We start from the raw sequence: 15,620 nt of genomic DNA on the forward strand, positions 1-15,620 counted from the left end.
AACTGTGTACTTCATAGTTCCTCTTGAAATGCAGTGGATTATTTACAACAAACTTCACGAGGGAATAGATATACTGCGAAGCAGTAGTCAGAATACCCAACTCCTTAAACAGGTGTGTACACTATGACTTGTTACTCAAAATTCGACTTAGGCAATATAAATAAAACACTGACTGCAGGAATTATTCAAAACTACTTTCTGAATCTGAGGCTCCTTTGTAAATTGATACTGCAAATGGCAAAATCAGAGATGCAGTAACTGCTTTTTTCATAGAAAATTACATATGTGTCTGTAGTTTTCCAACGCAATTTTTCTATGAAAAAAATTACATCCCACTTCCATTCAATGTCAGTTGTTTACTGTTCATTCCTAGATACATACCCATAATATCCACTTTTTTGCATCTATTCCGCAGCCTAAAATCAAAGAAATGAATAATGTATAGTTAAAATGTATAGTTTTTTGATAACTCATCATATGCTAATATTTGGTGGAGGCAAATTACACAATCTGTATATTGCCCACAAGGGACAAGAACATTCTTGTCATGGCTTACTTTAGCATGTTTTTGTAATGCAGAGTCTTACTGAAAAAGAGATTTACAGACAGCTTGTCATATCACTGTTTGTCAACATTCATCGTGATCCACTGTAGCAACTTCTTCAGTCTAAAGTACTCAAGGGTCTGCTAATACAATGTATTATTTAAGTAAGAACCTTTGTTCAGCACTATTGGCCAATATCAATCTAATGACCATTTACTTGCAAAAGTACAATTCATGCATAATTGGCGAGCAGTCTGTAGTCATGGCCAGTTTTTCATGCACCACCCTGCATTAATTTTGTGTGAAGGCAGGACTATTGCACAAACATGTTTTCTTTCTGGTCCTGACGTCTTCTATCCTACTAGCCCAACACCCCTTCCTCTCCACCCACCTATATTATGAAACGATTGTGTGCCATGAAATGGTAAACCTTGTGACGAATCTCTCAATCTCAGTATGTACTTCCTGTCACTCATCAATGGAAAAGTGGAGTTTGGCTGCCTAAGACACTACTACTACTACTACTACTACTACCACTAATAATAATAATAATAATAATAATAATAATAATAATAATAATAATATTTATTGAACATCAAATAATCAATGTAATCACTAAAATAATACAATTTGAACACATAATAAATTTCATTCTTCTAAATAAAGTTTGGATTCTGACTCAGTCAAGTGACAGAAAGTAATGAATGTTAGTCAAAGTTCTGCATTTGGAATGAGGGAACATTCCTGTAGATAGATACATTGAAGCATTCACAAAGTCATTAATTGGGTCACACTACTGTCATTACTAGAGACCAGATCACATACATTATAAAAACTTTAAAATAAGCATGCAATTATTCATGAAAAATGCTTTTAAAAACTGCTTGAAAAGCATCAAAATATGCAAAATCAAATAATAAAAAAACATGGTAGTTACTGCGTGTATTTAATCTCGAAGTCGAACCAGTGTATATCAATTACAAGAAGAGCACGTGCCAAGCAAAAACTCAGTATATTTAGAATGCTGATGTCATTTTTTGAATACTTTCTGGTGGAGCTTAGGAAGGGGGCCTTTCTGAGATTATTTTCTAAAAATTTGCAAAAGGGAACACATACCATATTTCAAGAATTGTTCCTTCTTTGCTGCTGTCAAGTAAAAGGTGTCTCACCATCCACAGTTGAGAGCAATGGGGACAAAGTGGGGGACGACCACCACTTAAAAGATGTCAATGGCTAAAAGACAGTGCCCTATACAGAGTCTAGTTAAAATCACCTCCTCCCGACGATGAGTTCGGGAGGAAGAGGTCCAAGCACAGGGAAGAGCTTTCACGTCCCAAAATTTATTATTGGGAAGTGTAGACCAATGTGCATGCCATGAAGGAGCAACACGACGACATAAAACACTCTGTAGATCGGCGAAGGAACCCATGTGAACAGCAGGTTGAGGAAGAGAGACTGCAGCCTTGGCCGCTATATCGGCCACCTCGTTTCCCCGAATACCAACATGTCCTGGGATCCAGGAACGCAACTGAGACGCCCCCCCCCCCCCCCCCCAAGTGGAGCAACTGGAGGCAGTCCTCAATCCGGTGGACCAGGGGGTGGACAGGGTAGAGAGCTTGGAGACTGAGGAGACAGCTGAGCGAATCTGAGCATATAACACACTGTATTCGCTGATGGCGACAGATGTATTGGACAGCCTGGAGAACAGTGTAAAGCTCCGCAGTAAAAACTGAACACTGGTTGGGAAACCGAAATCGATTAGGGGTGTAGCCAACAATATAGGCACTCCCAACACCAAATGATGTTTTTGAGCCATCAGTGTAAATAAATGTGGCATCCTTCATTTGTGTGCATAGAGCAGCGAATGCCCGACAATAAACGAGAGAAGGGGTACCATCCTTGGGAAGCTGACAAAGGACACGGAGCAGGCAGGTCCGGGGACGGAGCCGAGGTAGTGCTGTACCCCCAGTTGTCAAGAAAGTTTTAGGAAAGTGGAAGGAAACGGAACGTAGCAGTTGATGGATGTGGACTCCTGGTGGTAGTAGAGAGGAAGGGCGGTCTGCAGATCCTAAATCTGAAGAGGCGTTGAAAAAAAGGTCATGGGCCAGATTAGCAGGCTTGGAAGACAAATGGCTAACATAATGACTCAGAAGGACAGCTCGCCGATTGGACAACGGAGGGTAAGTGGTCTCAGCATAATGGCTGTCCACAGGGCTGGTGTAAAAAGCTCCAGACGCTAAATGCAATACACGGTGGTGGACAGAGTCAAGACGCCGAAGAATAGACGGCCAAGCAGAGGAGTAAACTATGCTTCCATAGTCCAATCTCGAGCGCACTAAGGCGCGATTTAGGCAGAGAAGGACCACTCGGTCTGCTCCCCACAAGGTACCATTCAGAACACGGAGGACGTTGACGGGTTGCAGGCAGCGAGCTGAAAGATAGGAAACGTGGGAGGATCAGCACAGTTTTCTGTCAAACATAAGTCCCAAAAATTTAGCTAGGTCCATGAATGGTAGGTTGACAGGGCCTAGATGTAGGGAAGGCGGAAGAAACTCTGTACAACACCAAAAATTGACACAAACGGTCTTACTGGGAGAAAAGCGGAAGCCGGTTTCGATGCTCCAAGAGAGGAGGCGACTGAGACGACCTTGAAGACATTGTTCAAGAAGGCTGGTCCGTTGAGGCCTGTAGTAGATCGCAAAATCATCAACAAAGAGGGAGCCTGAGACATCGGGAAGGAGACAATCCATAATTGGATTTATGGCAATGGCAAACAGTACAACACTTAGCATGTAGCCCTGGGGTACCCCGTTTTCTTGGGAGAAAGTACGGGAGAGAGTAGTGTTCACCCGCACTTTAAATGAGCGCTCAGCCATAAATTCATGAATAAAAAGGGGCAGCCGACCTCGAAAGCTCCAGGAGAACAGTGTGCGTGGGATGCCTGTCCTCCAACAGGTATTGTATGCTCTCTCCAGATCAAAAAATATTGCTACCGTTAGGGGTTTCCTGAGAAAATTGTTGATGACGTCAGTGGAGAGAGCAACAAGGTGGTCAACTGCAGTACGACGCTTTCAGAAACCGCATAGGGCAGGCGTTAAAAGGCTTTGGGACTCCAGCCACCAGGCTAAACGGCAATTCACCATACGCTCCAAAACCTTACATACACGAATCTCAAGAGAAATGGGGCAATAGCTAGAGGGGAGATGTTTGTCCTTTCCAGGTTTCAGAACAAGAACGACGATAGCTTCCTGCCATCTTCTGGGAAAAGCACTGTAGATCCAAATTTGATTATAAAGGCGAAGGAGGTAACACAGACTATGATATGATAAATGCAGCAACATTTGGACATGGACATCATCCAGTCCTGGGGCGAAAGAGTGAGAAGAAGAGAGTGCGTGTTGGAGTTCCCACATGGAGAATACAGTATTATAGCTTTCGCTATTGGGAGAGGAGAAAGCAAGAGGTTGCACTTTCGCTGCTCGTTTCTTTGGGAGAAAGGCTGGCGGGTAATTTGAAGAGCTCGAAATCTCAGCAAAGTGTTGACCCAATGAGTTAGAAATTGTGACGGGATCCACTAAGGTATCATGCACGACAGTGTGCCCAGAGATCGGGGAGAAACTAGGCGCACCAGATAACCGTCGAATGTGACTCCAAACTTCTGAGGAGGGAGTGAAGAAAGGTGTTAAAAGAGCCAGTAAAGAAGTCCCAGCGTGCCTTCTTGCTATCGCGGATGATGCTACGGCATCGCGCATGTATCTGCTTATAGCGGATACAGTTGGCCAAAGTAGGATGGTGGCAGAAAACGCGGAGAGCACGTCACTGCTCATGTATCGCGTCACGGCACACCTCGTTCCACCAAGGAACTGGGGTGCGCCGGGGCAAATCGGAGGTACAAGGTATTGAACATTCTGCGGCTGTAAGAATAACTTCTGCAACGTGAGTGAGCCGATTGTCGACATTAGGAAAGTGACGGTCATCGAATGTCTCTAGAGACGAAAAAAGTGTCCAATCGGCATGGGCAAACTTCCAGAATCTCGGGCGCGTAGATGGCAGTTGTGGCTGCAATCTAAGGAAACATGGAAAATGGTCATTTGAGTGTGTATCAGCAAGAGCGAACCATTCAAAGTGCCGAGCTAGCTGAACAGTACCGACCAAAAGGTCCAAATGAGAGAAATTCAGCGTGGAGGCAGACAAAAATGTAGGTTCCCCAGTTTTGAGGCAAAGAAGATCCACTTGGATCAATCAATAGGGAGCCTCGCTGACAAGGACGCGGAGATCCCCAAAGCGGGTGGTGGGCATTGAAGTCCCCAACCCGCAAATAAGGGGGGTGGGAGCTGACCAAGGAGATCATCTCTTGCCATTGGTATGGATGATGGAATGTATATGGTACAAAGAGAGAAGGTGTATCCAGAAAGGGAAAGACTGACAGCAACAGCTTGGAATGAACTGTTCAAGGGGATTGCGTGATAATGGACAGTATCATGGAGAAGAATCGTAAGTCCCCCATGTGCTGGAGTGCCATCAACAGAGTGGAGATCAAATCAGACTGACTGAAAATGAGGGAAACAAAGCGATGATGGGGACACAGCTTTGTTTCCTGAAGACAGAAGATGACTGGCGAGTAGGATCGTAAGAGGATCAACAATTCATCCCGATTGGCTCTAATGCTGTGAATATTCCAATGGATAATTGACATAGGGTGGACAGCAAAGGGAAGAATTTCACCACTGTTGCTTTCAACTCAACGACGGCTGAGAGCTGGCAGCCAACAGCATGGAACGGCATCCGGCCAAAGGCAGAAGATCCTGATCCATAGGTTGTTCGGGGGCAGCCCCTGCCACCAGCGATCAGCCAGTAGATCGGCCGCCAGCAGTGCACCTTGGCGACATGGGAGAAGGCCGAGGGGGGTTACCGCCAGGCCGTGGCAGAGAAGGAGAGGTACTTGGTTTCTTATCAGCCTTCTTGGAAACAGGACATTGAGATGAGGGAGGAATCAATGGTTGTGTTGCTGAGGTACGTAAAAAATCTTCACAAGTAGGCTCCTTTTTGGAAGTCACGATGTCTGTTTAGCAGAAGCCAATGAAGGGTGAGCTGTAGAGTAAGCAGGTGATAGTGGGGAGGTTGAACGGGCTATCTTTGCGTTGGCCGATCTGACGACCGTGGCACTTAAGGTGAGATCACAAGTCTGCGTGGCTGCCTCCTTAGTAGGCCGAGGAGATGCAAGGACAGTGCTATACGTACCTGCTGGAGGCACAGTGGGCTTTCAACTGGCGGATAACTTATGAGCAGCAAATGTAGACACCTTTTACTTCACTCTGATTTCCTGAATAAGCTGTTCATCTTTGAAAATGGGGCAATCTCTAGAGGAAGCAGCATAGTCACCCATACAGTTGATGCAACGAGGGGATGGAGGTGGACAAGCACCACCTCATGGGTATCCTTGCCACACAACGCATTTGGCCAGATTGGAACACGACTGGCTGGTATGATTGAACCACTGACACCGATAGCAACACATAGTGTTGGGGATGTAAGGGCAAACTGAAGTTATCTCATAGCCCACTTTAATGTTCGATGGTAGTTGAACTCTGTCAAATGTGAAGAAGATAGTACGAGTTGGAAGCAAGTCCTTGTCAACCGTTTTCATGACTCTATGAATAGCTGTTACACCCTGGTCGACAGGTAGTTTTCAATTTCCTCTTCGGACAATCCATCGAGGGAGTGTGTATAAACCACCCCCCGTGATGAATTTAAAATGCAGTGCGCTTCCACCCGGACAGGGAAAGTGTGTAGCAGTGACGTTCGCAGCAATTTTCGTGCCTGGAGGGCACTGACTGTTTCTAACAACAAGGTGCCATTTTGTAATCAGGAATAAGACTTTACAGGACCTGCAATTGCGTCGACACCCTTCTGGATAATGAAAGGGTTGACTGTGGAGAAGTCTTGACCTTCGTCCGACCGAGAAACAAGGAACTGGGGCACTGATGGAAGAACTGTCAATGGCTGAGACTCATTTAACTTTCGTTTGTGAGCAGACATTGTAGATGTAGAGGAAACCATTGCGGAAGTATTCCCCATGATTATCAGCATCTCAGATGGCACGCTCCTTCCTTGTGGGGGCCCTCCCGCCTTAGGTGATTGTTCACATCTCAGGTCACACCTCCCGAGAAACGGACGGAGGGACCAATCGGCACATTCGGAAGGTTCCAGCTCGGGTAATCACCCCTCCCTGGGCCTGGCCGTTACCAGGGGGTACATACGAGTCCTCCCTCTCTACCCGGGGTGGGGAATTACGTGTTACCCCGTCACCGGCTACGCGTGGGTCAGCCTTCAGACATGCACAGGGAGAGGGGGGGAGGAAAAAAAAAAGGGAAGGGAGGAACAAAGAAAAGGAAAGGAAAGAAGAGATGTCTCAAATGCTGCATCGGAGAAGAGGGTAAAGAGAAGAGGCAAGGAAAAGAGAAGGACAAAGGAAGGACAGAGACTTTCCAGCATAGAAAGCTAAGAAGAGAGACTGTCTTACAGTTACAAGCATCCGTCTCTGGATGTAGGCACGAAACATTCTCCCAAGGAGGGGGGACGGGGGAAGGGGGGGCGAGGGGAAGGGAAGACACGGAGGAGGGGGGGGATGGGGAAGGATGTGGAAAAGGAAGGTTTGCAGCCTGGAAAGGAAAGAGCTGCACTAGCTCGGGGTCCATGCTCGCCATGCATGTATCCACAAAATGGTTGTGGACCCCCTGGGGATGAAACAATTGATATGTACAGGACCAACTTTGAGGTATTTCACACACAAAGGGGCATGCTTAAAAACTCTAATATTTTATTTAAAAACCAAAACAAAATCATGAATGTTTTTGAACAGCATTAACTTTTAACTAACACTATTGGACCAAAGCATCATTTACAGCTTATATTACATTTTTCTGCTATTGTAAACATAAACAACCAAGTATTGATCCAAACATTCGGTAGTAAGATTGAAGACATAATCACTCAAAACATTTTTATAAGCAGAAGAGGAGGATTCTACATCAACTGAGGTACATCAACAAGGGTTCAAAAGCCAAGGCTATTGTTTAATATGTTTTTAAACTTTTCTTCAAGTTTTCTTGGGAATACCTCCAGTAATGAGGAGCTCACTAGAATAATTTTATTCATTAACTGAATAGATTCAATCAACGCCAAACCTCGAGTTTCAAGCTTTTTAATACTTGCATGTATAAGGGAAAAATGAGTGCTAATCACAGCAATGTCTTTTTTAATACCATAATCATTCAAAGCTTCCTTGTATGGCAAACTGCCAAAGCCCCTGCACTATCGAAGTCATTTACTACCTCTTTAATGGCCTCAAAATGTTCATTGTAAAACAACACAACTTCGATCCATGTACCCCAACGAGTTACCACTAGTTCGTGATGTAAAGGCAGATTTGGTAGTTTTTCTTTGTAGGTCTTGATGCACGCAGGAGCCTTTAGAAACTTACTTTGTGGATGAAATCAATTTATTTACATTCACGAATGTGGACTGTACTTCAGCAAGGCAACGTACTCCATGAGCAAAGCATGTCACATGAATCAAATTGGGATAAAATACTCTGAGGGCTATTCCTGCTTGGATCGTACAGGGAGCAGCATCTGAAATAAACACAAACACCCTTTGATCTGCAGAAGATTCTGGAAATATTTTTCTAATACACTCATTCACAAATCTGGTGATCGTAGGATGATTTATTTTTTCAAGTTCTTTGCAGGTCGCTAAATAGGAAGAAGAAGGCTCTTCTTTTAAAGCACCAACAATTAAATTTGCAATGTAACGGCCACAAGTGTCTGTAGTTTCATCAAGTGAAATCCAGATAATGCTATCCTCGAGTTCATTGCGTATTTCTTCCAGAACATTTATGTAAATTGTCATTATGTAATTTTAACGCAATGTCCATTCATCTGATGTATTTTGATTTAACCAATATTTGTACAGAAAGCCTTGAGGATATGGTTTATATGTTTGTGAAGAGGACTACTGCTTGCAGTGAATGCTATACATAGATCCATGTTAAACCGCCTTTTTTGGTTACCTCAGGACAATTCCCTGCAACTGCAACTTGCTGTCTTCAGAAGGTGTTGTCGTGGTCCTTTCTTCTGCATTCCTGCGATATGAGGACTTGTCTTGACATGCTGGTCTATTTGAAACTTGTTTTTGCATGAAAACTTTTCTCGCAAACTCGACAATATAAAACAATTCCGTCATATGTAAATGTTCCAGGATGGTCAGCTATCCAAGAAATGACATTTCTTTTTTTTGGGCGGCATGCCGCACAACACGTTACACACTACACATCATAAACACATTCAGCTGTGTATAAGTGAACAGTAAACTAAACTGGGACAATGGACGTGTTACTAAAGGCTTGCGTAATTTAATTTAATAGTTGCTGACGCGTACAGTATGACAGCGGAGGGGACTAACTGAGGGCATGGATGCAGGAGCATTGACTCTGTCTGCCCGTTCCTGTTCCTCTTCTGTAATGATTTCACTAGGCTGTGGTATCTGTTAGCGATTACACAGAGTTCTAGGTTGTGGTCAATCTGTGTGACATCAAAACTAGATTGAGCTAGAGACAGCTAGTCTAAATTTTTAAATACTGTAAACATAGAGCAAAAATATGCATAGTCACTAGTGTTTAGTTAAAATAGGCAATAACCGGTGAAAAGGAGCCAAATATGCAAATGCATATAATCCGGTCTCTGGCAATTACCTTCTCTAAATGCTATTTGTATTTTGGTACATTAAAGTTACCCACCTGCTCATCAATAGCAATGAACTGCCATGACCAGTTAACATTGTATAAAAATGGTCGATGGTCAAAACGGTTGTCATCTGGACTGTAACTTTCTGCATGGCATGCTGGTGTGAGTACAGTCATCTTGTGTCTATTGATTGCATAACATCGGAAAAAGTGCTTAACTTTATTTGCCACCTGAAAGGAAGGAAGAAAAAAATGGGGAATGACAAACTGACAATAGAGGACACTCATTTGCTTACTTATTACAGCAGTGATAAAACTTATGTCAAACTTACGTTCAGCATTCTTTCTTACAAAACACACTGTCCGGCAATAAAAGTAAAGCACCCACAAGACATGGATGAATGTCAATGTAACATCGTACATATACACACATCAGTTCGTAATTAAATGACACAATTATCAATTATCCTTGAGAGGTAGAATGACTAGAAGAGTGTGTTAATGATGAGGGCAGGTAAATCTGTCATCAAGGTTCTGGCTGAGACCAAGAGAAGGGAGAATCACGGTACTGTGAACCAAGCACATCATTACACCTTCACATCTGTACCTGCCATCCAAGAACAAGTAAAAGACTACCTGCAACATTTTGTATCCTCCCACACCCTTGGCCGGAGACTAGCTGCATCCAGACAAGGAAATTATCATCCTGTATGCAGGCTGCCATTAACGACATAACACTAATTGTGGCTTGGTCCTGTGGCCAGGTAGCATGGACTGGTGATGAATGGCACTGCATTGTGTTCAGCAATGAATTATGAGCCTGTATCACCACGGATGACCATTGTCGAGTGTGGTGGAGATGTGGAGAAGTCCCATTCTTCCAGTGTCTTGGTGATGCACAGCAGTGTTACCCCTGCTATCACAGGGTGGGAAGCCATTGGGTATGATGTCAGATCATGAATGGTAGTGAATGGCTGATAATGATTCAACAAAAGATTGAGTAAATGTTGCCGTCTCTTGAAAGTAATTAAGGACTACAGCAACATTGGATGATTACTATCTCCGGTCTTTGTGGCCTTTTGGAAAGTTATACCATTGTACAAAATAGTGAAGGTAATAATAATAATAATAATAATAATAAACCCCGTGGAGGCCCGGGAAAAGAATAGGCCTCCGGTATGTTCTGCCAGTCGTAAAAGGCGACGAAAAGAACAAACCATTAATAGGGCTAACCCCCCTTTTAGTGTGATTACTTGGTTCAGGACAGAACTAAAGAAGCCTCGGACAAGCGCCGTCATGGTCGGGGACGGCGCTTGAACCCTATGCCCGCCCACAATGGTAATGACACTGCTAGCCAACTGGAAAATGATTTAAATCCAAATAGAGGTGTTGTGCAGGATATGCTTCCTGCAACCACCCTAGAAGGAAAACAAAGACAGAGGATGAGATGGTCAGATGAAGTTAATCGACACCTCATGTTCTGTTATTACCAAGCAACAAACCTAGGAACCAACACAACTGGATACAGATCACAAGTATACACAACATTTATTACCAGATACCCAGAATTAAAATTTTTAACAGAACAACGTCTAGCTGATCAGATTCGTGTAATAATAAAAAATAACAGGATACCCCAGTCAGAATTAGAAAACATCAAACAACAAGTACAACAAATACTGGAACAAAATAATGTGCAATCATAAGAAGAAGAAAATACAGTAATGGACTCAAACATCCCAGAGCAAACAAACAAAGAACAACACGCATCAATTAAACAATCAGAGGAAAATGAAATTTTAAGACAGCCACCAGCACAAGCACAAATAGAACACGAAGTGACACACATGTTAGATATAGAAGAAAAATTTCAGCTGACATATATAGAATACAAAGACACAAATACAGACATTAGACCATTCTTGCATAGACCACCAAATAGCCCACAAGTCGAAACAACAATAAAAACTATCAACACAATCATACACAACAAAATAAATGAATACACAACTATGGAAGAGTTACAACTACTGGTTTATGTAGGAGCACTCACTACACTAAATATACACACTAGGCAGATATCAGAACCAGCCAACACACAGAAGAAACCCACAAAACCAGCATGGCAACACAGGCTACAGATCAGAATAGAAAAACTGAGAAAAGACATCGGACAGTTAACACAATTTATAAGAAATGAAATATCAGACAAAAAACGAAAAAGGTTAGGTAAAATCTCACAACAAGAAGCAATAGAGCAATTAGATGAAAAGAAGCAAAAATTACAAGCTTTGGCGAAACGACTTAGAAGATACAAAAAAAGTGAAAATAGAAGGAAACAAAACCAAACATTCAACACAAACCAAAAGAAATTTTACCAGACAATAGATAACACACACATTAAAATAGACAATCCACCAAACGTAACAGACATGGAACACTTCTGGAGCAACATATGGTCAAACCCGGTACAACATAACAGGCATGCACGGTGGATACAAGCAGAAACAGACTCATACAAGATGATACCACAAATGCCTGAAGTGATAATTTTGCAACATGAAGTCACCCGAGCAATTAATTCTACGCACAATTGGAAAGCCCCTGGAAATGATAAAATAGCAAATTTCTGGCTAAAGAAGTTCACCTCAACACATTCACATCTAACTAAATTATTTAACAGTTACATTGCAGACCCATACACATTCCCTGATACACTTACACATGGAATAACCTATCTGAAACCTAAAGATCAAGCAGACACAGCAAACCCAGCTAAATATCGCCCCATAACATGCCTACCAACAATCTACAAAATATTAACTTCAGTCATTACACAGAAATTAATGACACATACAACACAGAACAAAATTATAAATGAAGAACAAAAAGGCTGTTGCAAAGGAGCACGAGGATGTAAAGAGCAACTGATAATAGATGCAGAGGTGACATATCAAGCTAAAACTAAACAAAGGTCACTACACTACGCATACATTGATTACCAAAAAGCTTTTGATAGTGTACCCCACTCATGGTTACTACAGATATTGGAAATATACAAAGTAGATCCTAAATTGATGCAGTTCCTAAACATAGTTATGAAAAACTGGAAAACCACACTTAATATCCAAACAAACTCTAATAATATCACATCACAGCCAATACAGATTAAGCGTGGAATATACCAAGGAGACTCATTAAGTCCTTTCTGGTTCTGCCTTGCTCTGAACCCACTATCCAACATGCTAAACAATACAAATTATGGATAAAATATTACTGGAACATACCCACACAAAATCACACATTTGCTATACATGGATGATCTAAAACTACTGGCAGCAACCAATCAACAACTCAACCAATTACTAAAGATAACAGAAGGATTCAGCAATGATATAAGTATGGCTTTTGGAACAGACAAATGTAAGAAAAATAGCATAGTCAAGGGAAAACACACTAAACAAGAAGATTACATATTGGATAACCACAGCGACTGCATAGAAGCGATGGAAAAAACGGATGCCTATAAATATCTAGGATACAGGCAAAAAATAGGAATAGATAATACAAATATTAAAGAAGAACTAAAAGAAAAATATAGACAAAGACTAACAAAAATACTGAAAACAGAACTGACAGCAAGAAACAAGACAAAAGCTATAAATACTTATGCCATACCAATATTGACCTACTCATTTGGAGTAGTGAAATGGAGTAACACAGACCTAGAAGCACTCAATACACTTACACGATCACAATGCCACAAATATAGAATACATCACATACATTCAGCAACAGAAAGATTCACATTAAGCAGAAAGGAAGGAGGAAGGGGATTTATCGACATAAAAAACCTACATTATGGACAGGTAGACAATTTAAGAAAATTCTTTCTAGAACGAGCAGAAACTAGCAAAATACACAAGGCAATCACTCATATAAATACATCGGCTACACCACTGCAATTTCATAACCACTTCTACAACCCTTTAGATCACATAACATCAACAGATACGAAGAAAGCAAATTGGAAAAAGAAAACACTTCATGGCAAGCACCCATATCATCTAACACAGCCACACATCGATCAAGACGCATCCAACACATGGCTAAGAAAAGGCAATATATACAGTGAGACAGAAGGACTCATGATTGCAATACAGGATCAAACAATAAACACCAGATATTACAGCAAGCATATTATTAAAGATCCCATACCACAACAGATAAATGCAGACTTTGCAAACAACAAATAGAAACAGTAGATCACATCACAAGCGGGTGTACAATACTAGCAAATACAGAATACCCCAGAAGACATGACAATGTCGCAAAAATAATACATCAACAGCTTGCCTTACAACATAAACTTATAAAACAACACGTTCCTACATACAAGTATGCACCACAAAATGTACTGGAGAATGATGAATACAAATTATACTGGAACAGAACCATTATAACAGATAAAACAACGCCACATAACAAACCTGACATCATACTCACCAATAAAAAGAAGAAATTAACACAACTAATCGAAATATCCATACCCAATACAACAAATATACAAAAGAAAACAGGAGAAAAAATTGAAAAATACATCCAACTGGCTGAGGAAGTCAAAGACATGTGGCATCAGGATAAAGTTGACATCATACCAATTATAGTATCAACTACAGGAGTCATACCACACAATATCCACCAGTACATCAATGCAATACAGATACATCCAAACACATATATACAACTACAGAAATCCGTAATTATTGATACATGTTCAATTACCCGAAAGTTCCTAAATGCAATATAACACATATCGTACAGTTAATAGGAAGTGACGCTTGATCAAGGTCCGCGTCACTCCATTCCTCACCAGACTTAACGTCTGAGAAAGTAAAGATAATAATAATAATAAACCCCGTGGAGGCCCAGGAAAAGAATAGGCCTCCGGTATGTTCTGCCAGTCATAAAAGGCGATGAAAAGAACAAACCACTAATAGGGCTAACCCCCCTTTTAGTGTGATTAGTTGGTTCAGGACAGAACTAATGAAGCCTCGGACAGCACTGTCATGGTCGGGGATGACGCTTGAACCCTATGCCCATCCACAATTGTAATGACACTACTAGCCATATGGAAAATGATTTAAATCCAAATAGAGGTGTTTTGCAGGATATGCTTCCTGCAACCACCCTAGAAGGAAAACAAAGACAGAGGATGAGACGGTCAGATGAAGTTAACAGGCACCTCATGTTCTGTTATTACCAAGCAACAAACTTAGGAACCAACACAACTGGATACAGATCACAAGTATACACAACATTTATTATCAGATACCCAGAATTAAAAATTTTAACAGAACAACGACTGGCTGATCAGATCCATTAATAATCAAAAATAAAAGGATACCCCAGTCAGAATTAGAAAACATCAAACAACAAGTACAACAAATACTGGAACAAAATAATGTGCAATCATAAGAAGAAGAAAATACAGTAATGGACTCAAACATCCCAGTGCAAACAAACGAAAGAACAACACGCATCAATTAAACAATCAGAGGAAAACAAAATCTTAAGACAGCCACCAGAACAAGCACAAATAGAACACGAAGTGACACACATGTTAGATATAGAAGAAAAATTTCAACTGACATATACAGGGTGAGTCACCTAACGTTACCGCTGGATATATTTCGTAAACCACATCAAATACTGACGAATCGATTGCACAGACTGAACGTGAGGAGAGGTGCTAGTTTAATTGGTTAATACAAACCATAAAAAATGCACGGAAGTATGTTTTTAACACAAACCTACGATTTTTTAAATGGAACCCCGTTAGTTTTGTTAGCACATCTGAACATATAAACAAATACGTAATCAGTGCCGTTTGTTGCATTGTAAAATGTTAATTACATCCGGAGATATTGTAACCTAAAGTTGACGCTTGAGTACCACTCCTCTGCTGTTCGATCGTGTGTATCAAAGAGCACCGAATTACATAGGGATCCAAATGGAACGGTGATGGACCTTAGGTACAGAAGAGACTGGAACAGCACATTATGTCCACATGCTAACACCTTTTTATTGGTCTTTTTCACTGACGTACATGTACATTACCAGGAGGGGTGAGGTACACGTACACACGTGGTTTCCGTTTTCAATTACGGAGTGGAATAGAGTGTGTCCCGACATGTCAGGCCAATAGATGTTCAATGTGGTGGCCATCATTTGCTGCACACAATTGCAATCTCTGGCATAATGAATGTTGTACACGCCGCAGTACATCTGGTGTAATGTCGCCGCAGGCTGCCACAATACGTTGTTTCATAT

The 15,620-nt window shown here is 41.6% G+C and overlaps 1 protein-coding gene across 1 annotated transcript in view; it reads right to left on the reverse strand.

The window, feature by feature from the left end:
• LOC126252782 (glutamine-dependent NAD(+) synthetase) overlaps positions 1-15,620 on the reverse strand; it is a 223,538-nt gene that overhangs the window by 12,390 nt on the left and 195,528 nt on the right. Inside the window, exon 14 of the mRNA XM_049953713.1 lies at positions 9,342-9,518. Coding sequence (XP_049809670.1) covers positions 9,342-9,518 — 177 coding nt within the window. The remainder of the gene's footprint in view (positions 1-9,341; positions 9,519-15,620) is intronic.

This window comes from Schistocerca nitens, chromosome 4 (genome assembly GCF_023898315.1).
Source record: "Schistocerca nitens isolate TAMUIC-IGC-003100 chromosome 4, iqSchNite1.1, whole genome shotgun sequence".
Taxonomy (NCBI): Eukaryota; Metazoa; Arthropoda; class Insecta; order Orthoptera; family Acrididae; genus Schistocerca; species Schistocerca nitens.